Source organism: Gobius niger (assembly GCF_951799975.1).
Source record: "Gobius niger genome assembly, chromosome: 2".
Classification (NCBI taxonomy): domain Eukaryota; kingdom Metazoa; phylum Chordata; class Actinopteri; order Gobiiformes; family Gobiidae; genus Gobius; species Gobius niger.
In genome coordinates this window covers 30257626-30283588 of record NC_136853.1, presented here as the reverse complement: position 1 = coordinate 30283588, position 25963 = coordinate 30257626, and the positions used below count along the sequence as shown (strand labels likewise).

Below are 25963 nucleotides of genomic sequence, written 5' to 3'. Positions count from 1 at the left end.
CCGAATTAACACCTTTCTGAGAGACATATTAGGACATGGCTGGAACATGTAGGGGGATGAAAATACGTTTTAACATTTTTAAACTCAGTATAGTTTTTAAAGATGCATTATTTTTTTAATGCGAAAAAAACCCCCCAAAAAACTTTTGTTTTGTTTTGTATTTGACCTTTTAGTGGCTTTCCATTACAGAGGCCTCTAAGATGATTAATTAAGAGTTTCTGGTAGATTTTCATTGCTGATGAAGCCTCTCCATGATTACACATACATTCCATCCAGAAACCCTGCAGTAGTTTTTAGGGCTTCACAATTGACAAAAAAACCCTAATTGGCTGTTTTTGACCCACTCCGGGAGGAAATGATTTTTCCGTGACCCAGTCCGGCTTGCAGGTCGGAGACACTTGTTGTTATTAGCAGTGAGAATAGTTTGCTCAGCCTGAGACACATGGAGTTTGTGTACAGCGACTGCAGCGCAGACAAACACGATTCCCCTGCAGTCACTCTTGATTGGCCAACAGCCAAAGGCAGCGAAGCTCGATCATTCCGATTGGAGAACATGTCTATCACTCAAACAGTGGCAGCGCAAGGCAGGAAAAAAAGGAGTGTTGTACAGGCCATATCTATGTGTCTATATAACATTATTCTGCATAAAAAGTTCTATAATGCACCTTTAAGACCACCCGCTATTTCTGTCCGATCAGAAGATGTTTTAATCAGAAGATCCTGTGGCTAAAACCAGTCAGCCATAAACTCAAAAACTAAAACTCTTTTTTTTTTACTCTTTTAGTGATTAAAGGTGAGACCAAATAAATGTTATGCCCCAAAACAGACAGAAAACCCCTAAGCTTTTGCAAAGGTGATAAAATGACACACCTGGTGCACACACACGACAATGTCAAAAGATATTAAAGTCCACAATCTTCTAATTCTGTCCTGCACGTGGGAGGAGTTGAAATCGCAAATGTGAGTTGGTTGGGCGTCATGACAATTTGTAAAAAGATAAAATAAAATAAACTAACAGCGAGGCCGGGCGATCGGAGGATGTCAAACACAGTGCCTCCCACTTGCAGCTGCCTTGTTTTTTTTTCCTGGCTATTAAATCGTTGCTGTGGTGTGTGGTAGAGGGAAGCGCGATGATGGGAGATTTCTCAGTGGATGTTAAGTCATTTTTGAAAATTGGCCAAATGTCAATTGTATTAATGATTCATTGTGAAGGTATTCTGGCTTGTATCCCCCTGAAACAAACTCAATATAGCCATGTCGTAATAGCGTCTTTTCATATTACGTGAAACTGTATCACACAGTATTTACAGATTCACCCAAATTGAATTGCTGCATTAACCGTTTAACTTAGTAGGCTATACATTGTCTTCCAATATAATTACTGGATGAACTCCTGCTGTGCATCGTCATGGCAACACTGGTAGCCACCTCCGCTGGGAAAAGCCGTGAGCGTGAGGGAGAGGAGGCAGAGGATGGAGAGAGAGAGAGAAGAGAGCAGAGGAGGTGCTGCTGGGAGGCTCCGAGAGGGCAGGAGGGGATAGAGTGACAGAACACAGACACGAGTGGGAGTTACGGTCTGGTTATGCCAAATGCATGAGAGGGAGAGGAGAGTGGCTGAGGAAGAACAACAGGCAGAAACTAAAGGGTCCGTTTATAACAAGGAGAGGCAGCAGAGCAGGGTACAGCAGTAGGTGGCTTTAAAACATGGAAAACACACCAGCAGCTTTGCTCAAATCCACGATTCAGGAATAGGGCTTATCTCAGCCACTGCACCAAGTTGCAGCGCCTCCACAGAACTACTCTTTCAGCATGGCAATAACCCAGAGAGTGCAAAAATACTTCTCTTTTAATCTTGTCTATTCAAACAGCAAGAAACTTGATATAAACACACTCCACCAGCAAATATGGATAATGTCAGATTTTATTTTTCAGTTGATTGCACAGACACAAGTGATGATGAATATTGGGTACATTGAAATAGGCACTGATCTGTTTTTTTTGTTGTAATTTCAGCTTGTGCCACTACCCTCTCCCTGATTCTTTTGTAAACGTGTAAGCTCTGTGTAATTTTTCAGTCGAGCCCATTTTTTAAGTATACATTTTTCAATATGAGGTTAAGATTGAGGTGTACATTATTGTAGGGAAATGTGTCCTCAGCATTTGATCCTTCGATGCCGCTGATCCACCCGTAAGGAGCAGTGGCTGACCACAGTATATGTGTATAATGCTCTGCTTTCTTGTATTAGATTCAGTTTGATAGTTTCCAAAGTAAGCTTACCCTACTAGCTCATGAATTGAATAATAAAACACACACGACCTTCTACTTTAACTTACCTTTTTGATGCTCTCTTCTCTGCCAGAGTGCCAGAACTACTTAAAGCAGTACTTAGTTACTTGTTTACCTTAATAAATCTTTTCCGTAGTTCCTCTGGGGGTAATACAAGTGTTAATGAGATGATTGGGGATCTTTCATCTCCCCCTGGTGTCTCTGGCCAGAAAACCACACTTACAGCTTTTCCTGCACCGGGTCGGAGGCGCAATACACACTAATGGAATCACGAAGAAGAAGCTAACAGGCTAACGGGCAAAGCTAACTGCAGGCTAGCGCCACTTAAACAGTATTTATATCCAAGTTTGAGTGAATAAAAGTATCTCCATTGTGTAATTGGATGTACAATATCCCTCTCTCCCTTTTTCTTTTTTGTCGGTGTAGTATAGAAGACACGGTGGCGCAGCGGTTAGTGCTCGTGCCTCACAGCTCGAAGGTCCCGGGTTCGATTCCCACCTGGACGGGGCCTTTCTGTGTGGAGTTTGCATGTTCTCCCCGTGTCTGCGTAGGTTAGTGGTAGGTTATAAAAAACATGTGCAATAGGTTAAATCCAGCCTGGCTCCACATCATGGAGATGGGTCCCCGAGCGCCGGCCACTGCTGGCAGCTCACTGCTCCTACAGGTCGCCCCATCTACAGAGATTTCTCTACAGAGATTAATACAGTATCAGATTTAGATTTTAGATTTAGATTTACTCTCATGGACAATTAACGAGTAAAAAAACACAACATGCAATGACCTGCAGTGTTGCTTATGGCCTCTAGGGGCATGAGTTACTTAGTACTGCTTTAAATAGATAACATAACTTAAATAATTTACATACATTTCTGTACAATGGTTTTCACTGATGCAAAGCCTGTATTTTTTAAGCAGTGGAGTGAGTGACAGTATTATCATGCTTTCAGAGTGTGTGCACATTTTTGTTTAGGCCAAATTTTAGGAGTGAGCATTAAAGCCTGTGATCCTGTGTGCTTTTAGTAGATTAGGACTCACTCAGATGTAATGATGCTTCGTGACCCCTGACTGTCTGCTCTGGCATCTGCTGATCTCTTTCCGGGGGTGCTGCTAGGCCAGTGTTGCACTTTTCCCTGAAACAGATATGCTATTTTGGGACCTGATAAATGGTGTAGCTGCTATGGTTGGACCATAGACTATAAACTTAATAAACTTAATAATGGACTTATTGTGGCCTTTTTTCTTCCTATAACCATAAAGAAATGGCGGCTGAAATGGAGGTTCTTGACACCTTTGACTTTCCATTGAAACGTTCTTGCCCCTCTGCCAGTCCATTTTGTAAGCCAGTATTGAACACAGGCTTGTCACTCTTACCTCCGCGTGTTTGTCATAACATGCGCAACATCGAACTAAATTATACTTTTACTATTTTTATTTTATTTATTTTTATGGCTCCAAAAACCCAGCCAAATTGCTGGCCTGAACGAGCTTCAGCTAGCCTGTGCTGAACGCTATGGGGGAAGTTTTACAGTCTATGGGTTGGACAGAGGCCCATGCCTTATCAATGGGTTAAACTGGGCTCGGGAGCATGTGGGACTCTACAGAAGGCTCGGTACACAATTTAAGTTTGATTTACGATAGCCTATAAGTACTATACACAGGAGATAGATTTATTATTATTTGCCTACGTAGCCAAAGGTGTTTTGTATTGCTTTTCATTCCAAAATGGGTTTTAAAGCATTTTACATCATTTTTATTATTTTCTCAGCGTACTCTTGTTTGAGATATTCCATAGGAGGTTAAAGGCACTATACCTGGTTGTGGAAAGGAATTTGTTTTGTGACTATAAACTTGTCCCTGTGAAGAATTGCAATGCTACAAATATGTTGTGAGGTTTTCTATTTAATTTAGTAGCTTCCTCTTTCATTGTTTGTAATGACCTTTAAGTACGACAAGGTAGGTCTGGGAAATCTTTTATTAATTGATTATTTTAGCAACACTCACTTTGTAGCAGCTATTACTTTTATTATGAATTCTATTTCTTTATGTATATACAGTCAAAATCTTGCTTTAGAGTTTCCCAGTGTTTTCCCCGTTTGCCGCCCTGTTGTGGGGCCCCAGTCCCTCTGCTGCCTGTATCGGCTCCGGCTTAATTTCAGTTCTTAAAAAACACAAATATGAGACTGATCGTCGTCGGATAAAGAAGTCGCTAAAAGCTTGAGAAGACAACATTTATGGTTTGGTTTCTGTCTTTAGAGTTCTTGATTTCGTGATAAATGCAGCCGCAGCTTATGCGCCGCACACAGAAGCCGCGTCTGTGGACTTTGGACTTTGTACTGTGGGTGAAATTGTGTGTAGGATTTCTCCAAATACTGCTTGGTTTAGTTTTTGTTTTGAGAAGTGGATGAATGACAAAAGAGCATTTCAACATATTTTTTAAATGTCATTGGATTTGCATTGTAGGCGTTTGCATTATCACATCTTTTTGTCATACCTGGGAATCCTGACGTTTGCATTTAGTGACTCTTTGAAGTGGTTCCTTTTAAACTTCCAGCCTCATTTAACTGAACTGTTCTTTCTACTTGCACTAATGGACTCGCAGCGCCACCGTGTCCTCAAATGTCACTGAGTGGAAATTCTCTCAGACTTTTATGGCTAAAACGAATGGATGCAGATTGATTATCTGCTGAGTTTGTGTGTGGGCCCTCGACCCTGTCTGGTTGATATGTCTAGTCACCATACGTCCTTGCATTTGTGCCGTTGTCAACCACACATAGCTATTTATATCCCATGGGTCGTGAATGTGCGCGCATGCATGTAACTGCGCGTGTCATCAGATTACTGTGTGTAAGTGGACTCCTCTTTGTCCTCCTCACTGATCATTTTAGACACACGGCCACTGAAACTTTCAACAGCCTGGGTTCAGGTGCTCGGGAGACCTTTTCCACCTACAAATATTTATTTCCATTATTAATGTATTTCTGTTTGGGGAGTGTCATCCAGAGCAGGAACCTCAGAATCAATGAGACTGAAGAACTGAAAAAATTCAATATTGGTTATCGGCTACCAATATCCGATACTCAACCGATACCAGTTTTAGCTCTCACCGATATGAAAACACAACTTTCACCAACTAAATTTGTGAATATGGACATGCTGTATGTCATTTTGAAGAGCAGAATCTGGAGATTCTCTTTGATCGCACACAAAATGCTGCAGCTAGCAATAGCATACTAAAGCTAGCGAAAGCATGCTAATGCTAATGAGAACTCATCAAGGCTGGGTCAGAAATTTAGATGGAAATACCTAAGGCAGCCTAATAAAATCATATAGTCACTGCTAGAGCCAAGTGTTTGTATTTTAGTGTATGAAATGCTGTTAAAGAATAATTGTTATAACACATTTTTGTTGTAATGATTAGATCCCTTTATGAGAGCTGTTAATATTAATGTTACCTAATAGTCATGTAGCCAAAACGTCCAGTGATCCTGATGTTTTTTTTTCCATTAGTATATTAATATATATAACTGACAATTGATCTGCAACATCATGACAAGAAAAAATAAGATTTTATTGATCTTAAAATTAAGAGGACCATTCTCTTTTTCATTCAGAGAAAGCCACTTTTAAGGAAGTGTTTTGGTATCGGTTAATAGCGGATATCGGCAGATACTCAAACCCCCAATATCGGCATCAGAAGCAAAAAAGCTGGATCGACACACACAAACATGTCACGCCAGATTGTAGCCATGGGTTAATCTGCACCCTTTTTAAGACTGCACAAAGACACTGGCTATAGCTGGTATCGCCAACTTGATTGGTGAACATTGTTTAATATGCAGTATTGAAAGCAAATGTTCGGTGATACAGTAAGTATCATAAGTGCATCTGAGGGAAATGGGAAAGCGAGAGACGTTGAGGCCCAGTGAGAGAGTCCAGCGCTGACTCACTGCGTGAACACTCAGTCACTGATGGTCCCAAAGTGCTACTGGCACCAGCTTCTCCAAACTGCTTCTTCTTTTCACCAGTATCTAGAGCCACTACAGGGTGCTCCAATTAAGAATACTAAAATCATTTGTGAAATTATATTGACATTTCCTTACTAATATTTTGGATGCTTACCGTTCATAAATGTGAGACGTCTTTTGAACACATTTCTGTCAAAAGGACACTTGGTCTGAACTTCTCCATTTTGGAGCCAGCGCCCAATTTCACATGTGTTTTCTCTACTTTGCATAAAATGTTGTAAACAGTTACAGATGAAAGAGACAAATTCATTAGGAAGTAACCTTGTATCACATTCAAGCACATTTTCGTGCTTTTTGCTTTTTATTTTTTGTGTAACGTTTTTCCTTCAAATTGAAAGCGGGTGTATTTTTTGGTCAAATCATTTGTTATTTGTAATGTTATTGTCATTTTATTTCATTGTAAACAATATTAAGACACACAAATATTTTAGGGACTTTAAATCTATAATTCTGTCTTGCTCTGTTTCAATTCTTCATTGAGTTATAGCTTTCTAAAGACCCACAACATTTTCAAAGGGGTCATTGAGGGACCAAGGGCGTAGGTTTGGTGTTACCCCCCACCCCCTCAAAAAAAATAAAAAAAGAACACAATATTTTTAAGTAACAACTAATTCCACCAGACTTTTCAAACATCTTCAATTAACTATACGATTGTGACTCTTTGTTTTTTATGTAACTGAAAATCAGTCTCTTCTGAGCTCCCCGTGCTGGAAGTGCGGCGCTCTCCTCTCCTCTCCTACTTACAGTAACCTTTTAATAAAACAAGAGCACACTATATTTTCTGATTGTTGTTGGGTGAAACATCCAACCTAAATAAACTCCATAAACAGACAGAAAATCCGACAGAGATAAAAAGTGTTGCGTGCCGATCGTTCCCCAGCCTAATATACCCACGTCTGAGTGATGATGATGTGAAGATCTCCTCTTGAAGTTGGTGGGGACAACATGGCCATCCTGAAATATTGGTGGGGACATGTCCCAATGGTCCCCACGCAGACCTACGCCCATGTGAGGGGTAATAATTGGTCTTTTATTGTGCTTTTTAGGAAGGCCATCTCACGTTCAGGACTCCAGCACCTGGGACCACCCCACCCCTCACTGCCCCCGGCCTCCAATGGCCCCAGCAAGGAGCTCCGCACCAGCGTGGACTGGACGGTTTGTTAGCATTAAACATTAAATGTCATGTTAAAGGGATATTTCAGGATTGGGCCTCATAGGGCCTCATTTCCTAGTTATCCAGAGTGTTGCTGGTACCTGGATATTTTTTTGTAATTCATGCAGTTCTTATGTTTGAACAGTTTCATAGCGCTAGGCTAATGCAAGGCTACTGCATTTCTACGATGTCAGCTTGCCTGCATTAAAAACAGTCTTATGCACTACACAGAGCACCTGAGGCAAATCACTTATAACACCAGACTAACGATATAAATGTCTGTGTTGATAGAATAATTTTAACCATTTTGCATTTAAAATACCTTATATTTGAGCAGCATCAGCTTCGTGGTTGTATAAGCTACGCAGCGGGGGACTGATCTGCTAGAAAATAGTCCCTCAAAATGCGATCATTCATGTGATGCAAGCTCAGTTTTATTACAAAAATTATTCTGTCGACACAGATTTGTATATGGTTAGTCTGGCGTTATAAATGATTTGCCTCAGGTGCTCTGTGGAGTGCGTTAGACTGTTTTTAATGCAGGCTCGCTGATATCGTAGAAATGCACTAGCCTTGCATTAGCCTAGCGCCATGAAACTCTTCAAACATAAGAACTGCATAAATTACAAAAAAATATCTCCAGGTACCAGCAACACTCCGGATAACTAGGAAATGAGGCCCTATGTCAAAAATCCTGAAATATCCCTTTAAGTGTTGCAAGTTGTGAAATATGATTTGTGCACAAATTAAGAAAAAAAGAAAAGTGTGGGATTTAAGATTTAAAACTCGCTTGGTAAAACTAGAGTGTGTCTTCTAATAGATTGTGGGACATTAAGTAATATACTCATTGGTTTTACATTGTGGGAGTTTATATAATAGTAGTTTATATAGTATGTAATTAATTGGCAAAAGCTGCTATGAACCCAGGATTGCATAAATAATTGATAGAAAATATGATGATAATTACAGTTGTAAGAAAACTCAAGTGCCCATCTGGAACCTCTGTAGATCTGCCTGCAGGGGCACTTCCATCACGTCATAGCTGACCTTTGTCTCTCAGTACGGTGCACTAATACACTCATATTATCTGCCCACCTAATCCCTAACGAATATGCATTATAGATATGATTTTAATTTCCTCAAGATTTAAGGGTTTAAAGAAGGCCTGGTATTCATAGTGTCCTGATTCGATAAAATTTACAGTTCACAGTCCCAAAGATGTGTAATGGCTTAATTGTCATAATCAGTGTAATGCACATCATGGTAGTTGTTGATTTTTATCAGGGTACCAGGATACCTTTCTGAAACCACTACAATATGTTTATGAAATACAAATCCCCTGCCTCACAGAATGCACGGATTTACACGTTAATTAAGCGTACTGTTTTGAGTGACTTAAATGCCTGGTTTGTACAAAATGTCTGGAAAGGAAAAAGACACCGCATGGTTGCAACAGCCTGCCAGAATGTTTCCATTTTAATGTCCATTTGAAGAGAAAATTGCCAGAAGCTGCAGGGCCGTTTTTTATGACGATCTAAAGTGTGATCCATAAATGCATACACAAACTGATGAATACGGGTAGGGAGGTTTGTGCGTGTGAGTATTTGTGCTTCGAGAGATGTGTCCTGTGGTGTGTTTAGATTAACATATACTGTGAAATTGCCACCTGCACAACATTGGCAATTGCTGCTTGACTGCGTTTCGACCTCTGATATTGTGAATGTTCATGCGCCTTTTGTTTAGTTGTACAATGTGCTTTAAAATCACATGATGCAGGAGTATTGTCTTTGTGTCTGTGCGCAGGAGAACGCGGTCAATGGGGATCACCTGTGGATGGAGACCAGTTGTTCTGGAGAGCTGTGTTATCTTGGAGAGGACACTTGTCTACTCAAGGCGGCAGTGAGTATTGCTCACAGGCTCTTTGTATTTTTTTTATTATTGTTCGTACATTGTGTATAGGACTGAGTAAAGGCTTATTATAAACAAAAACTATCATTAGGAAAAATAAAAACTAGAAGAGAGAAGTGAACAAACCTTTTTTTTACGGGCGGATGTTGTTTCCCATGTGCCACAAAATCATCAAGTAAAGGGTGAAAGAATCTATTGATCAGCTGACCTAAAATGTATAAAAACATATTCTTGGTTATTATACACTCAGTTAGCATTAGTATTCACTTAATGTTAAAAGGTTGGCACTATAATTGCTGATTGATGTCACGAGAAGGGAACTGCTGTGTAACTGTTAAAGTATTTTGACAGACTTTAGTTTTGCAATACTTCTCTTTTTTAACTAAAATTGAACCAACTGAACATTAAGTTCTTTGTTCCCTTTATTCTTTCCTTCTGTGATTAGAATTATATTGTCAGAGAACTCAAAGTGAAAGATTGTACTTATTCCATATGCTATATGTAAATCACACAGAGAGTTGTGGCTTTGAGGAAACAGCCAAAGCTTTTCATTGTACTTACATCATACTTGGATCCTGACACCAGTGCCACTTCTAATCTAACAGTCATGTCAAATACACTTTGGTTGTGTAAGATGAAGGCTGATGAAGGCTAACTGTCTTTAGCTCAGCCAAGGCCATAATTTGACATAGCTGCTGTTGTCAATTAATTTTGATTTCCTCTATTTCCACATTGCCAATGTACTTCTGTTACATTCTGCTGAGACAGAATCACAGAGCTTCAGGTGCATCACTTGATCATATTAAAATGTATAACACATGTCTGTTTTCCCTGGGCAGGTGACTATAAACAAGACCTTACATTTCATTCTGTGTGTTTCATTCTGTCTGCTATTATTGAGACGTAACAACCCTTAAAACACAGGTGGAGGTGGCATTTAGATGCATATCAGTGATTTGTCATATTGCCATTTATAGTGGTCACAGTTCAGTTGATCTGGACAGAAGTGACTCTGATGTTGCATTTTGCTGAGGACAGATACCATTTATTTCATAATCATCATGAGTCATAACCAAAGAGAAAAAACATAAATGTCACGGTGTGTCTGTAAAGGCTGATTTGTCTGCAGGAAGAATGAGCTGGGCCCTGTATTTGTGCACTTGTTTATTGTGTGACTGTAGCTCACCTCCCTCTGTGCTGCTTGTCTGTTTTTCCTTTAAGAAGTCGGCCCCCAGAAGGAAATGTGCCGCCTGTAAGATTGTTGTTCACACCGGCTGTATAGAGCAGCTCGAAAAGGTATGAAACACGCACATAGTTAATCCCTAATTCCTCCCATTGTGAAACTGCCACATTGTTGTTCTTCAGGGAGTTTAATTTCTGCGCGGGCAGTTTTGTATGGAGTGGGTTATTTGCGCATAGTTACACTTCCTGTCTGTGGTCACGATTGGATCCTTTTCTACTGTGACAAATTTGGGCCACAAGTACAAAGACTGTTCATTTGAGATAAATGCTCCACTAAATGTTCCACATTGAAATGTTTTCTTGATAATTGTTTGCCTGAACTATGGGACATGGCAGTGTCTGGTGACGTGCAGTTTCACAAGATTTGTACAATGAATGCATTAGTTGCAAATAGGGCTTGCAAATAAGTGTTGCGATTGCGATTAGATTTCTGATTTGTTTTAAAGACTTACATTCTGAGTAGAAAAGAGTGAGAAGATGCTTCGAAAGATAGAATTGAAATTAGGCAAGTCACGATAATTACTATATCAACTTATCGTTCATTATACCATGGTCCGGCAACAGTTACATAACAGTTAAAGAGGGGGTATTATGCTTTTTTCAATCACATGGCACCAGTCTATAGCACACTACAATGATGACAAAACCTTCTGTTGGTCTGTAAATGCAGTAAATCAGAATAACTGCCTTGTATAAAATTGCTCTCTCAAAATGGCTGTAGCGAATGTCTTGAAATAGGCCTCTGTCTCTTTAAGAACCTCTGACCCTTTCCGACACGCCCCCTCCACACGCTGTCTGTGGCATCAGTGGGGAGGGGGTTCTGCTGAGGAGCAGTGGTTGGTTACTCGGCTGGTGACGAAAGGTCGGAGGCGTCTCCGGGAGGTGGGGGCGTTCCTAGGAGGACTCAGGCAAACCTATCCCTAAAATGGCTGCCATCAGAGTTTTTACAGATTACTCAAAAATACGTGAATGTGCCAGGGCAACACTTCAGGCATGTTTTTAATGAGGGAATGACATAATAACATGATGTAAAGCTTGAAAAAGTCGATTTTGCATAATACCCCCCCTTTAAATCACGTTCTAAAGACTCTTTAATTGTTTGTAAACATTCTGGGTTTAGCTGGAGGCGGGGAGCTAGATTCCTATCATCGTGCTAATGCTAACGGTTAGCTAGCGCTTGCTATGACTGCCGTTTTTTTACTTCACTTCTTTGTATGTGATAAATAAGTTTATATTCCACCAGAAAATGGCTAAAAAGAGTGAAAAACTGTGTTTCCCAAAAGATTGTTTTCCAACTCGGCGAGGCCACGCCCCCTTCTATGACGAGATGCCGTCTGTATCTATTTCCATTGTAGCTGTTGTCATAGTAACGATAAACAAATGAGCAGGAACTTGCTTCAGGTAAAACTGATTAAAGACATAACTCCTGCCCATGACTTAAAAAAGTTTCAGTTTGCGGGACCATGATATAAGTGGGATAATGCACTCCGAGGTGTCCATTATCAGTTTATTGCAGCTTGTTGGGTATTTTAAGATATGATGATGCATTTTTAGAACAAAGTTTTTCTTTTATGCCTGAGCGTTGACAGTATCCAGTATCGTTGGAGTCAATAATATCGTTCATCGCGATACTTTCCTGCCTCAATAGAGTTAGCTAAAAACAGTGTAAAAAGTGGAGAAAAAAGCCGTGGAACAACTCCATTAGCTGCTGAGTTACTGCTGGTAAATACATCTAACTCACTGTGGTGTCCAAGTGTTTTAATGCTTATCCCATAATGCTTAGCGCTATGACATCACATTCCCGAACTCTATATATCGAACTTCAAATGTGTTATCGTCACAGGCCTAAGTGAAATGTCCTCACCCCAGCCAAGCCAGCCACGTCTTTCTTGCTTTTATTTCTCAGATTAACTTTCGGTGCAAGCCAACATTCAAAGAGGGAAGCTCCCGGTGCCTCAGAGATGTAAGCTTTCTGCATGTGCGTGAATGTATTTAAGAGGGTAACATATACACAGTCGTATATTTGGTGCTCTGTGGAAAATGTGAGTGCATCTGTACATTCTCCCCGACAGCAGAACATCCTCAGACATCACTGGGTTCACAGACGGAGACAAGACGGCAAGTGTAAACAGTGTGGAAAGGTAACCAACGGCGCACATGCTCAGAATCACTTAACCTCACAATGCACTGATACCACCTTCTTGTTTTGTTTAATAGAGTTTCCAACAAAAGTTCTTTCATAGCAAAGAAATTATCGCCATCAGCTGTTCTTGGTGTAAACAAGCTGTAAGTCCTTTGTTTCTGATACGGTATTCAGAATTTTCCATTTCAATTTTGCGTTTCTAATAACAATGTGTGTTTTTTTTTTTTGCAGTTTCACAACAAGGTAACATGTTTCATGCTGCACCAGATAGAGGAGCCATGTTCCCTGGGGGCCCACGCTGGAGTCATAGTCCCACCGTCATGGATTATCAAAGTCAGAAAACCTCAGGTAGAGCAGCCTGTCAGTTGAAGAAGCTGATGTGGAGAGGCAGAAATGTCTTAGTAACATCTAAAATCAGAGTCTGTGCTGGATTTAACCAGAGCTAAATGTTGTTAGTGCTGCAGCGTGGAGTCTGCAGTGTTTACAAGATACAGGCTAATGTTGCTAAACTAGCCGCTAACTCGCGGCTAACAGTTCTGGCGATTCTTACGCCATTTTATGCCCAGGGGCTTATTTATCTGAAAAACTAACCCATTAAAAAGTCTTCAGAAAATCCAAATTAAAGAGATACAGCATGTCCATAATAAGCGAAAATGAGCTGCAGCAAAACAGTCAAAATGCTGTAGGCTTCTGGATAAGTTGCTAAAAACACCATTTAGCTGCAGTAATAAGTAACTATCGCGATGGGGTGTGATGGACAGTGCAATAAAAATTTTAAATAATATTGAACGAAAAAAAAAAAAGGCATCTGTACAATTCCGATACAACTTCTCTTAAAAGTGTTGCCTACTTTAAATGAGTAAATTAACTAATTACTAACCAATCTGCTGTGAAAAAGTCAGTCTATAAACCGTCTATTCCCTTCAAAAAGTATGTGAAAGAAAATACCTTGTACTCGTATCGGTATTCGGTCTTGGCAAGTACCTATCTCAAAGTACTCGTACTCGTATCGGTTTTACAAAAAGTAGTATCAGTGCATCCCTATCTGTACCAGTGAGAAATATCCGCAAAACAAGATACATTTCCTCAGTTCAAGTCATTTAAGCCAATGCTTGAATACTTTTTGTACTGTGGAATTACAAGAAGAGTATTCTAAATGTGTACTCATGTTTATGTATCATGTCCATACTGTAAAAGAGACTGTTATAGAAAATGAACTCACACACAGTTGCCTGTGTCGCATCACATGCTTCATTGCATTTTTAATTGGTGTCACAAGGTACAGACACTCAATTCAAAAACTTGTTCCTAGAGCTCACTGAAGAACTCCGCCAGAAGGAAAAAACGCACATCTTTCAAAAGAAGGACGAGCAAGAAGGGGCTGGATGTAAGTACCACTGTTGCAAATGCATTTATTTAATGTCAAGTAATTAGTCACTGCACACAATCAAAATAATGTTACTTTGTCTGTGCTCTGGGCATGATTCATGAAAAACTATTACAGTAACACCAATCTAAGCATATTGTCTACTATTGCGTGACTATATAACATAATTACAATGTTTTCTGTATTAGGACTCCAAATGGCGGCCGTTTATACTGAAGCCGCTGCCTTCTCCTCTCATGAAACCCATTTTAGTTTTTGTCAATCCCAAGAGTGGTGGAAATCAGGTCAGTGCCTTTTTTCAAAGAGTCAAAAGTTGTTGTATTCACAGTACTAATTATCTTTTTCTTTTGTAGGGTGCCAAGGTTTTGCAGATGTTTATGTGGATCTTAAATCCACGACAGGTTTTTGACCTGTCACAGGGAGGGCTACGAGAGGCGTAAGTCAATTTGATCGTCCTTGTTGTAGACTATAGATTAAATTCTACATACAGGTGAAACTCGGAAAACTAGTATAGTAATTAATATGTGAAACATATATATGATATAGACTCATTACATGCAAAGTGACATATGTTTGTCATAATTTTGATGATGCAGTCAATTTTCAATATATTCTAATTTTCTGAGATTTTTAATTTATACAGACGGCATCTCGTCATAGAAGAGGGCGTGGCCTTGCCGAGAGGGAAAATATAATCTTTTGGGAAACACAATTTTCCACTCCTTTTAGCCATTTTCTGCTGGAATATGAACTTATTTATCACATACAAATAAAGTCAAGTGTAAATCGGGCCCATATGGAAATTTTCTCACAACAGATTGTTCTGTAGAAGCAAAAAAACGGCAGTTGTAGCAAGCACTAGCTAGCATTAGCATTAGCACGTTGCTAACATGTAGCATCATGTTAGCATTCTCCATTATTTTTTTTATGTGTTTATGGGCTGTTGAACCATTTTGCTCCTTTCCATGTCTTTGTATCTTTATTTAGTAGAAAACTATATTCATAATTCAGCATTTGTTAAAGTCATTTTTGAATTTTGAATTTTGATTTTGAATTTAGAGTGTTAGATTTTTTTTCCAAATTGTTTTCCCCCTTAACTGTTTTCAAACATGACCATATATGGTCGATTCTAGAGATGCCATCTGTATCTATTGACCCTTTCCATTAGAGCTGTTGACATGGTAGCGATAAACAGATGTTGAACTGTTTTTGGAAATATCAAATAAACCTTATTTTATCATCTCAAATGTCATTCCTCTTGGTCTTGCACCTTAAGCCACAACAAGACCACATTATTTAGTTGTAATTTTACACTAAAAATCGCTAGTTTTAGTTTAATCTTATTTCTCTTAATCACTTCCTGCCTCCAGATGATGTCACTGATGATGTCAGCAGTTAAAGGGTCTATTTGTCGTTTTTACAAGCTGAGCCATAATAATCCAAATGATAACAAATAAAGGCTATACATATCTCACTTTGCATGTAATGATTTATGTTAGTTGCACAGTTTAAATTGAATAACATGAATGCACTTACTGATATTCTAGTTTTCTGAGTTTCACCACATTTGATTTCCAGGTTGGAGTTGTACAGAAAAGTGCCAAATCTTAGGATCCTTGCCTGTGGAGGTGACGGAACGGTGAGAGTACAAACAGTTTGTGAATGTCGTTGTTGACATCATTGACACTGGAATGTAAAAATATCCAAAGGTGGGGTGGATCCTGTCTGCTCTCGATGAGCTACAGATGAACCCACAACCTCCTGTCGCAGTGCTTCCTCTGGGAACAGGAAATGACCTTGCCAGGACACTCAACTGGGGTGGAGTAAGTTTTTTAGGTTTCACTTTTTGTGCACAATTCACATAAAGAAGCAATATGTACAAAGGAAAGCCAAATGACAAATACACACATTTGAATACATTTCTCTGTCCAAGCAGCTCACCATAAAACATATTTCTATAAACAAACATACATCTACCGTCTAAGATTGATGGTGTTACTGAAATAGTATGTTACAGGGTCTTGGGGATGTCAACGAAAAACTCCATGTCCACATTCCAGGAAGTCTGCAGTGACTTTCTTCCTGTGTATCTCGTACTTCATAATTTGACACACAGGAGTCATCACAGACATCCTCTGCAACACTTACAGCATATATTGGTGGCACTGTGGATTTAACATACAAATGACTGTAGTTGACTGGTTGAGTGAAAGGAGTAACCGTGGTTCTGCAACTTTGTGGTTTTGCCTCGCTGAAAAAGAAGGTGCATTAGCCTTTTTTTGATTCAGGCTTTTAGTGCTTCGTTGCGACTAGAATGAAATGCGAGTGTGTCAAAAATGCCTCCATTGACACACGCTTTATTACGTAACCACAGAATAAAAGTCTTTTCATCCACCTCCGTCATTCTTCCATTAGGGTTTTCTGTAGCTCCCTCGTGTAGGATCTGAGTTGTTTTTCAGGGAACGGGGACTTTCAGGAACAAATGGTGATGGATGTAGTTCAGCAACATACTGTGTATTCCTTCATATACGTATTAGGCGGCTACAGTTCATTAGCAGCACTCAGATTTGCTTGTAAGTAACAAAAAGAGGGAACAAGGGTGTGACTGTGCGGGGTTGTTTCATGATTTCAGTTCGACATTTATTTTCATGTGTTTTATTGAATTCACTGCTAACTTAGCCTCACCACATGGGTTCAAACTTCAAACAAAGAAGAGGCGTGGTCTTTGTCGGCTATTTATAATCTCTGGCTGAATCATGTGGCAGAGGGGAAACTGATTTTCACATTGTTTTGAGTTTCCTTTGAATTTATGCATTTTGGTTTGTATTATGTCTTCATTGCATAAGGTTTGAACACTTGCAAACTTACTGACTAAACACCTATATATGAACTCACCAGCTTAACTGATTTTGAACTTACCTGTAAAGAAAATGGTACTTTTTCCCATTAAGAGAGGTATAAAAGTTGGCTGTTTTAGTCATTGAGGAGAGACGCCATCATGCTTTTTTTTTTTAAAGTGCATATGACACATTAGACACGATTTTGGCCAACACATAGTTAACAAGATTATATTTAAGATTTTGCCAAAGATTGTACCCAGCTTTCTTTAGTTTGGCCATTTTTGTTATGTTTATAGTTTCACTTCCTTATTGGACACCGACAGGAAGTGACATAGATGAAGGCAAACAATTTTAAACTGTTGCCGTGCCAACCATGTTAATTCTATGGAAAATGACGCGTTCCAGGTAACTGATAAATTTCCCTCCTCCCACCTGGAAAAATACCTTGGAACAGCGCTCGTACTGGTAATTACAATTTATAAACCCGGAGACCTCAAGACGGCTACGAGTTCGTATAGATACACAGAATACAGAAACACAATTTTTCATCCTTTTTGCCATTTTCTGGTGAAATATGAACGTATTTATCACATACATATAAAGTCAAATGTAAATTGGGTCCATATGGATATTTTCTCACAGCAGATTTTTCTGTAGAAGCGAAAAGAAAAAAACAATAGCAAGCACTAGCTACGATTCTAACATGTAGCATCAAGTTAGCATTCTCTGTTATTTATGTATTTATGGACTGTAGACCCACTTTGCTCCTCTCCATGTCTTTGTATCTTTATTTCGTAGAAAACTATATTCATAATTCTGCACTTGTTTAAGTAGTTTTTGAATAATTAGCTAGAGAAAGTTTAGATTTTTCCCCCAGTGGAGGAGCAGTTAATTTTAAAACTAACAAAACCACTGACGTGAACGTTACTTTTGGTCACAGCTTTCAACATAACGTTGTGTCACATGTTTTTAATTAGGCCTATATCTGGTTTGGCATCGTATGAGCTAACTGTTGTAGCATTAGCCGTTTTGTTGCATGCGACTTTGTTCACCTGGAATGCTCTGAGGTCGTAAGTCGTAATTTTCAAGTGGGAAAGATAGTTGCCTCGAATACACCATTAGTCAAACTGCTTTGTTACCTTTATCTATGTCACTTCCTGTCAGCAGCTTAAAAATTCAAATAAAAATTACTTTGACACCTAACATTTCTTAATTAAAATTGCTGCTTCACTGAAATAAAATGATAATTATGTAACTGATTAACTTGCAACTGATGTTATCCTTCTAAATAAGTCATATTTTCAAAAGCATTAAAGCCATATGCACTTTAAGGAGTTTTTTTTTTTTGTAACAATAAATCGGGTTTTCTTTTTGTTGGGTCTGCCTGCCCATTTCGACCACTCGTGGCCAGCTGCCCCACAAAGGAACAGAAGCGACAGTGGCTCAAATGGTAGAGCATCACGGCTCCCACACGGCTTGGCGCAGATTGTGGTTGTGCCCTTGGGCAAGATACTCAAATCCACTTTTCCCTTGTGAATGTGTGGTTGGAAGGGGCTGTTCTCGCAGTTTGGCAGCCTCGCTTCTGTCAGCCTCACCCTGTGCAGCTGGGGCGGTAGTGGCTTATTTGAGTAAGGAGTGAATGAATAGGTAATGACGACTGTGTAGTAGTGATGGGCTAAAAGAGCAGAGGCACCGATACACGTATCATGCGCTGAAAGCAATGCCTCAGCCGAGCGTATCACCGAGCATATCACCGAGCATATCACTTTCAGAAAAGTCACGTGACCGACACAGTCACTGTGTCATTTTGTATCATGTAGTGTCGTACGCATCGAGCAGCAGGCGCGCCAGTTGAACGAGAGCATCGCCTGGCTCATGTTGTCTTTTGGGATTTTTGTACCACACGCCGATCCCACGGGTGCGCCTGGGCTCGAGCGCCCGGCCTGGGCTTCCCAAATCTTTGGGCACGAGGCAATTCTGCCCTGATAACAACAATAATCAATAGATAGCGTGTAAAGCACAAGAGCCATCTCTTTCACGTCCATATTGAAGTGCAACGCAAACACAGACTGATTGCCTAATATGTTGCCCAGAGTTCGAATCAGATGATGGTCTATGGTGGTTTAGTCTTTTGACTTGACATCCCCTGGTACACAAAAGCAGAAATACTTCTGGTGTCATATTATTGTCACAGGCACTATCCTTTATTAAATCCTGGTCAGTGACTTCATTTTTAGAAGGTTGTATCACTGATACTTCTCATTAATTATCATTTATTTGTTTCTGTTCTCTTTATACGGAGCAGTTTTCCTCTTTCTAAATTCTCACTCTCAGCTGGTTAAACAGCTCAATCCTGACAATTTGGTTCATATTTGTGAATAAGAATAAATGAGCTCAGTCAGTGTTGTTGAGTTTGCTTTTTTCAGGCTCATCATATTATTATAGCTGCACTGCTTTGGAGCTGTCCAAGGTCTGCAGGTGGAGAGCCCCTGTTGTACATATTGCATAGATAGCCTTGGGTATGATTGAGACAAAGTAATCATATTTCACTGTCAGCTGCACTCATAATCAATGCAATCATTTGTCCTCCTCTTTGTCCTGAGCTTTACAGTTGCAATTTGTCTCTTGTCTTGTGTCTCATTTCCCGAACACTGAGTTTCTTTCGCGCCGCATCTCCCCCGCCTCCCAGGCTGTGAGCGTTTGTGTGAGTGTGAATGTCTCTGTGAGTCTCAGAAGAGGCCCTGCTGATGAGTGCTACTATCATCAGATTGTTGTCAGCCTCGCCGTGTAAACTTCAGTGCCTTGATTTCCTGACCCTGTGCAGTAGAAGAGGGAGAGAAAAAGCACACAATGACTGAGGATGTTGGTGCTAAAAATGATGCACAATGGGAATTTAAATGCCAGAGTTTAATTTACTGCTTCTCAGTGCAATACATCTCTTTGATGTCAGAATCCATCAAAAATATCATATTATTATTGAGAGACTATATTTTACTAAACTCTTTCTGCACATTATGCTCCATTAATTCAGCAGTCGGTTGTTTTTTCACATTATTTCAAAAGAAAACTTGAATTCAAGGCTGAAATGGCAATGAATTAGGAAGATAATTACTTGACCTTTTGCTCATCTTTATGTTATCACGCATTTTTGTTTTATTCTGTTCTGCAAAAAAAGTCTTAGTTGCGCTGCCCTACCCTGGAGCTATTTGCATTAAACAGGAGGCAGCCACGCGTTTATTATTCTGTTTACCTGTGCAGGGGTACACAGATGAGCCTGTGTCCAAAGTCCTGTGTCACGTTGAGGATGGGTCAGTGGTGCAGCTGGACAGATGGAACCTTCTTGTGGAGAAAAGCTCTATACAGCCAGAAGAGGGAACTCAGAAGGTTTGTTTCTATCAATAAGATTATACTTGTTGAGTTGTTTTATGGCATAAAAATTTAAAATTCTTCTTTTGGACAGCTGCCTCTCAATGTCTTTAACAATTACTTCAGTTTGGGGTTTGATGCCCATGTCACGCTTGAGTTTCATGAATCCAGAGGTAAAGTTTAAAAGTCTTTTATTGAACTTCATACTAACATCAAATGTGAAAAACAATAAAAGTTGACGCGTTTAATTTAATATTCTTGCTTGGTCTTATTTCAGAAGCCAATCCAGAAAAATTTAACAGTCGCTTCCGCAACAAGATGTTCTATGCAGGGGTAAGTGTAACGTGTTTAAGTTTTTATTCGTGCAGACTAGACATGCACCGATAAAGCTTCTTTGCTACCAATACTGGGGTTTGAGTATCTGCCAATGTCCGATATTTACTGATACCAAGACTTTCTTAAAAGTGTCTTTCTTTGAGGGAAAAAATATTTTACTGTCATGATGTTACATGTTAATTATCAATTATATCTATTGATAAACTCTTGGAGAAACATTTAACAAGGATCATTGGACTTTTCTTCACTAAATATCCTTGGGTGTATGACAGACTTTACGTTACATTAAACAACTCACATGAAGTGATCTGATCATTACAAATATGTGAGATCAGTTATTTCTTAAACTAAAATACAAACGCTTGGCTTCAGCAGTTTTTTTTTCTTATTATATTAGGCCACTTTAGGTATTTCTATCACAGTTTCTGACCCAGGCTTGATTAGTTGCCGTTATTATTAGCATGCTCCTGCTAGCTTTAGCATACTGATGCTAGCGGTTTGCGGAGGTTAAAACTAACTCAGCGATTGAATTCTCCAGTTCTTGTGTTTTTTAAATAGTGGGAGCCAAAACTAGTATCGGTTCAGTATCGGATATTTGTAGCCGATACCCAATATCATATTTTTTCCAGTATTGGCTCCGATATCCAATACCAGTATCAGAAAAATAAGCACGTGTGAGAGAATAGGTAGCGTTCACGTGACATAGCAACATTCTAAAGAGCCTTTAGTTTAAAATTGAGGTGGAGCAACTGACGGTAACTATGGTAACTGTGGTAACTGACAAAATACATATTTTTATGTCTTTGTTTTTTGGCTCATATCTCAGTCATTACTGGAGGAATCCACATGAAACAAAAACTGTCACAAAGTTCATTATCTCCTCTGTCAGCACATACACCAAGGGATATTTTCTCACAGCAGATTGTTCAGTGATAAAAACGGCAGTCGTAGTTAGCGCTAGCTAACGTTAGCATTAGCCTGATGCTAGGATGTAGCATCATGTTACCATTCTCCGTTATTTATGCTATTTATGTATTTATGGGCTGTGGAACCATTTTGCTCCTCTCCATGCCTTTATATCTTTATTTAGTAGAAACTATCTTCATAATTCAGCATTTGTTAAAGTATTTTTTGAATAATTAGAGAAAGTTTAGATTTTTCTCCAAATTGTTTTCCCCCTTAACTATTTTCAAACATGACCAAATATGGGTGATTCCAGAGATGCCGTCTGTATCTATTGGCTCTGCCCTCCATCTGACATTATGACATCAGCACATTCTAAATCGTGAACGCCACCTATTGAAAGCAGTAACGTAAACGTGCTGAAGACACGCACATACGTATAAGGTTTTGGTATGCTTCACAGTCACACACACCAAAAGTTCATAGTGACTTGACAAAGTTCATAGTGACATTGGCAGCGAGAGGGGGCATACTGTATTGGATTCAAAGCGTGATTTTTAGCAGATTTAGTTTGATTTGGGTGGCTTTCATTGTGTATTTATGCGCATTTTTGTTTTATGTCCGTTATGAAGGCTGCTTTTACTGACTTCCTCCAGAGAAGCTCCAGGGATTTGTCCAAGCACGTCAGAGTGGTGGTGAGTGTTAACACGCTTGGTGGAGACACTAGCTTCCTTCAATAAACTTGTAAATTGTTAACTCTCCATAGACAAAACTTCTAACGTTTTAAATTGTATTCGTTGTTCTTTTTTAGTGTGATGGCACAGATTTGACTCCAAAGATTCAAGAGCTGAAATTCCAGTGCATTGTGTTTCTAAACATTCCAAGGTCACTGTTTAGAAACATGTTAATTATAGAAATATTGTTTGTATCCTAATGATTACCTTGTGTGCCTGATGTTAGGTACTGTGCTGGGACTATGCCCTGGGGAAACACAGGGGACCATCGGGACTTTGAGCCTCAACGACATGATGATGGCTGTATTGAAGTCATCGGTTTCACCATGGCCTCCCTGGTAAAAACAAATCAGAATATGGCTGTAGTGATTGATTTACCAATGACATGGAGGCAGGGATGCTTGATTAATTAAATGATCTATATAAAGCTTTATAACTGTTAACCACCAGCTTAATTACGTTCTATATTCATCCCCACTGCTGTCAGACTGTACAATAAGACTGTGAAGTAACGCCCACTGTAACAAGTGAATTTCTCCTTTTGAGATCAATAAAGGTTTATCTTATCTTATCTTATCTTATATGAACAAGCCGTTTTTCCCCACAAAAATAATTATCAACTATCATCATCAAAAAAGTGAAGTTTCCAAATAAGGCCAAAACTTAGACAATACGTTTATAGGAAAACCTTCACCTCATTTTTCCATTTGCTCTCAGTTCTGTCAGTTCTCAGATCGTACCGCGCCTTCCATAGTTTTAACAATCTAATCAGTTAATTGCCCTACATGAAGAGGAAATAAAAGCGTGTCTTGTTTGTCCAGGCTGCGCTACAGGTTGGTGGACATGGAGAGAGGCTCCATCAGTGCAGAGAAGTTGTCTTAACGACCTACAAAACTGTTCCCGTTCAGGTTTGTTGTGTTGTATTCCAGTGCGATGAATTAATTGCATATATACACTACCGTTACAAAGTTTGGGGTCACCCAGGCCAGTTCTATAGCTTCTCTTATCAGCACAACAGCAGTGCTAGCATACTTGCACGAGGGTTTTCTAATCATCCATTACCCTCTAACACGATTAGCTAACACAATGTACCATTAGAACACTGGAGCGATGGTTGCTAGAAATGCACCCGTTTCCAGCTAGAACAGGCATTCACAACAATAACAATGTCTAGACCGTATTTCTGATTAATTCAATGTTGTCCTCATTGAAAAGCAGTACTTTTCTTTCAAAAATTAGGACATTTTAAGTGACCCCAAACCGGTAGTGTATATATATTTTTTTAGATAGGATTAATTACTTTGATGTGAATTTTTCTGTCCATCTAGGTGGATGGTGAACCATGCCGACTGGCACCCTCAACTTTGCGGATCTCGCTTCGAAATCAGGCCAACATGGTCCAGAAGAGCAAGAGGCGCACCTCTGTGCCGCTGCTGAACGAGTGAGTCACCCTCGATTACATGCACTTACAGGGGCCGAGAGATTAGATGACCAGGAGTGCTGGTGAAGCCCAGGCCACATTCATGATTCATACAATGTGTTTAGTGCAAGATGACATCCTCTCAATATCATACATCTGTCTTCTAACCTCAATCGATACCAGGATGTGATCTTTGCAATAAATGACAACAACAGAGTATCTTTCGTTACAAAATGAAATGTAATATCTTGAGGTTTGTGGTCTGAAGTGGCTTGTTTAAGTGAGAAGGCTTAAGTAGATCAGTGTAGCTCTAGACTCCTTTCTCATATTGCGTGGCTCGTAACAGTCATCTGCCCCCCTTATCTGTGCTGTAGCACTTACTCACTCTGCGTATATCTTTGTGTATTCCTGTGTGGGTCTATTGTTTTGTCCAACAGCCACAAAATCTCTGTCTGCATGTGAGAAACTCTTAAGGAGAGGATTAATACTTGCTGTAGCTTCAGTAGCGAGTGGCTTTGTTTGTACAGCTATGCTATGCTACTGTGCTCTCTATCAGTGTGTGTGTCAACTTACCTCTGGGCTTTTCTCCTTCTGGCCCTTCTTCTGTTCCCTTTTCCTCACACTCCCTTTTGATTATTCATTTTTTTTAATTCATTATCCTGATACCTTTGCTTTTTTATTTCTTTTCCCTGTTATCTGTTGTCCACACGTTTTATTTGTTTTAATTGGTTTATTTCTTAAATTTCCTTATTCTTTACGTCACTTCTCTTCTGTTCCTGCCGTACCTGGTACTCTCTCTTTCTCGTGTGTGTAAATGTGTGGCTATAGTATTCAGAAGGTGTGTGCAGCTGATTTGCGCCGCCTCTCTGCTCCCCCCGACTCCTTCTCTGTGTAAGTACCTCTGCCCTCTGTTTGTCTGTGGATCTGTCTGTGTTTGATGTGTAGGGCAGTGCTCATTTTCATCTTCATCAGGACAAGCATTTTCTAAGCTTTTGGGCTAAGTTGGCGTGCATACATTGGAATGGTCCATCATTTGGACATGTTTAATTTTGTATTATATTAAAAAAAAATCCCCCAAAAAATCACTAATTTAAAGGGACTAGATGCAAGTCGTCATTTGTAGACTCGCTACTGCCACCTCAGGTCTTAAGCGTAACTGCAGTTTCTATATTAAATGACTAGGCCACCATTTTCCATACTGAGATATGTTCTTACCTGAGCTTCAAGGAGTTGATGAGTATCTGTCTGGTCTTTACGTGTGCCCTCAGTCACGCAAAAAGACCAAAGGAGTTGTTAGCATTCTCCTCTCCTCCTCTATGGGGCCAAACAGGAGAGAAATGCGCTTAGAAAAATCGACATGTTTATTTTTATGTAACTATACTGGCTTCTATCTTCACCACCGTTTGGCCCCATAGAGGAGAGGAGGAGAGGCTAAATTGGTCTTTGGTCTTTTTGTGTGACTGAGCACACACGCAAAGACCAGACCGTTACGCATCAACTTGTCTAAGCTCAGGCAAGAACATATCTCAGTATGGAAAAACGGTGGCCTGTTCCTTTAAAGGAAACCTCACAGTACAATACAATATGCATTAAAACATTGTGCTGTAATATGCATCTCACAAAATGCAAGTGTTGTGTTGCTCTGTGTGCCACCAGTCATTTTAGCCCATCACTTTGCAACCCTCTTTTTTCAATATTAGATATTTTACAGAGAGGCCTAACTCTCTGGTCAAACTAAGGTTTTAGATCTGTCTATCCCACTGAGACTACATTTTTACCTGTGACTTGTATGTGTCTGTGTGCATGTTGACAATATGGCTTCGGATTCATCTGTACTGAGCCTAATTGTGTGTTTGCTCACATCTATGTACGCGCCTGTAGTCAGCACGCAGTCCCCGATCGCCTGCGTCTGCGAGTGAATCGTATAAGCCTGCAGGAGTACGACAGACTTCAATATGACAAAGAGCGACTACGGGACATCTGTAAGGCTGGCTTTTTACCAAGGACATACGCGCTCTTGTATTTGTCCACTGAATGGTTAATGTGTGCAATCTCCTTCAGCTATCCCAGTTGGCATCGTGGTGGTGAGGGGCGACTGTGACCTGGAAACATGCCGGCTTTACATCGACAGATTGCAAGAGGCAAGTCTGTCACTTCACGTCAACTTCCTCTTTCTCCACACTTTTCTGTTTCATTTTGAGGCCGAGGCCCTTTTATCT

The 25963-nt window shown here is 39.8% G+C and overlaps 1 protein-coding gene across 5 annotated transcripts in view; it reads left to right on the top strand.

The window, feature by feature from the left end:
• The window catches only part of dgki (diacylglycerol kinase, iota), a 53480-nt gene that overhangs the window by 22877 nt on the left and 4640 nt on the right, over positions 1-25963 (top strand). The window contains exons 2-24 of one of the 5 annotated variants that reach the window (XM_079582918.1): positions 7359-7467; positions 9269-9364; positions 10595-10669; positions 12522-12578; positions 12691-12756; positions 12833-12901; positions 12990-13106; positions 14071-14145; positions 14334-14429; positions 14499-14581; positions 15724-15784; positions 15855-15968; positions 20244-20369; positions 20446-20524; positions 20629-20684; positions 22223-22285; positions 22402-22475; positions 22551-22662; positions 23146-23232; positions 23653-23765; positions 24573-24635; positions 25626-25726; positions 25806-25885. In XM_079582918.1, the coding sequence (XP_079439044.1) occupies positions 7359-7467; positions 9269-9364; positions 10595-10669; positions 12522-12578; positions 12691-12756; positions 12833-12901; positions 12990-13106; positions 14071-14145; positions 14334-14429; positions 14499-14581; positions 15724-15784; positions 15855-15968; positions 20244-20369; positions 20446-20524; positions 20629-20684; positions 22223-22285; positions 22402-22475; positions 22551-22662; positions 23146-23232; positions 23653-23765; positions 24573-24635; positions 25626-25726; positions 25806-25885 (1972 nt within the window). Of the gene's footprint in view, positions 1-7358; positions 7468-9268; positions 9365-10594; positions 10670-12521; positions 12594-12687; positions 12757-12832; positions 12902-12989; positions 13107-14070; positions 14146-14333; positions 14430-14498; positions 14582-15723; positions 15785-15854; positions 15969-20243; positions 20370-20445; positions 20525-20628; positions 20685-22222; positions 22286-22401; positions 22476-22550; positions 22663-23145; positions 23233-23652; positions 23766-24572; positions 24636-25625; positions 25727-25805; positions 25886-25963 lie in introns of all 5 variants that reach the window. The other 4 variants (XM_079582917.1, XM_079582916.1, XM_079582915.1 and 1 more) reach the window with 4 other exon arrangements.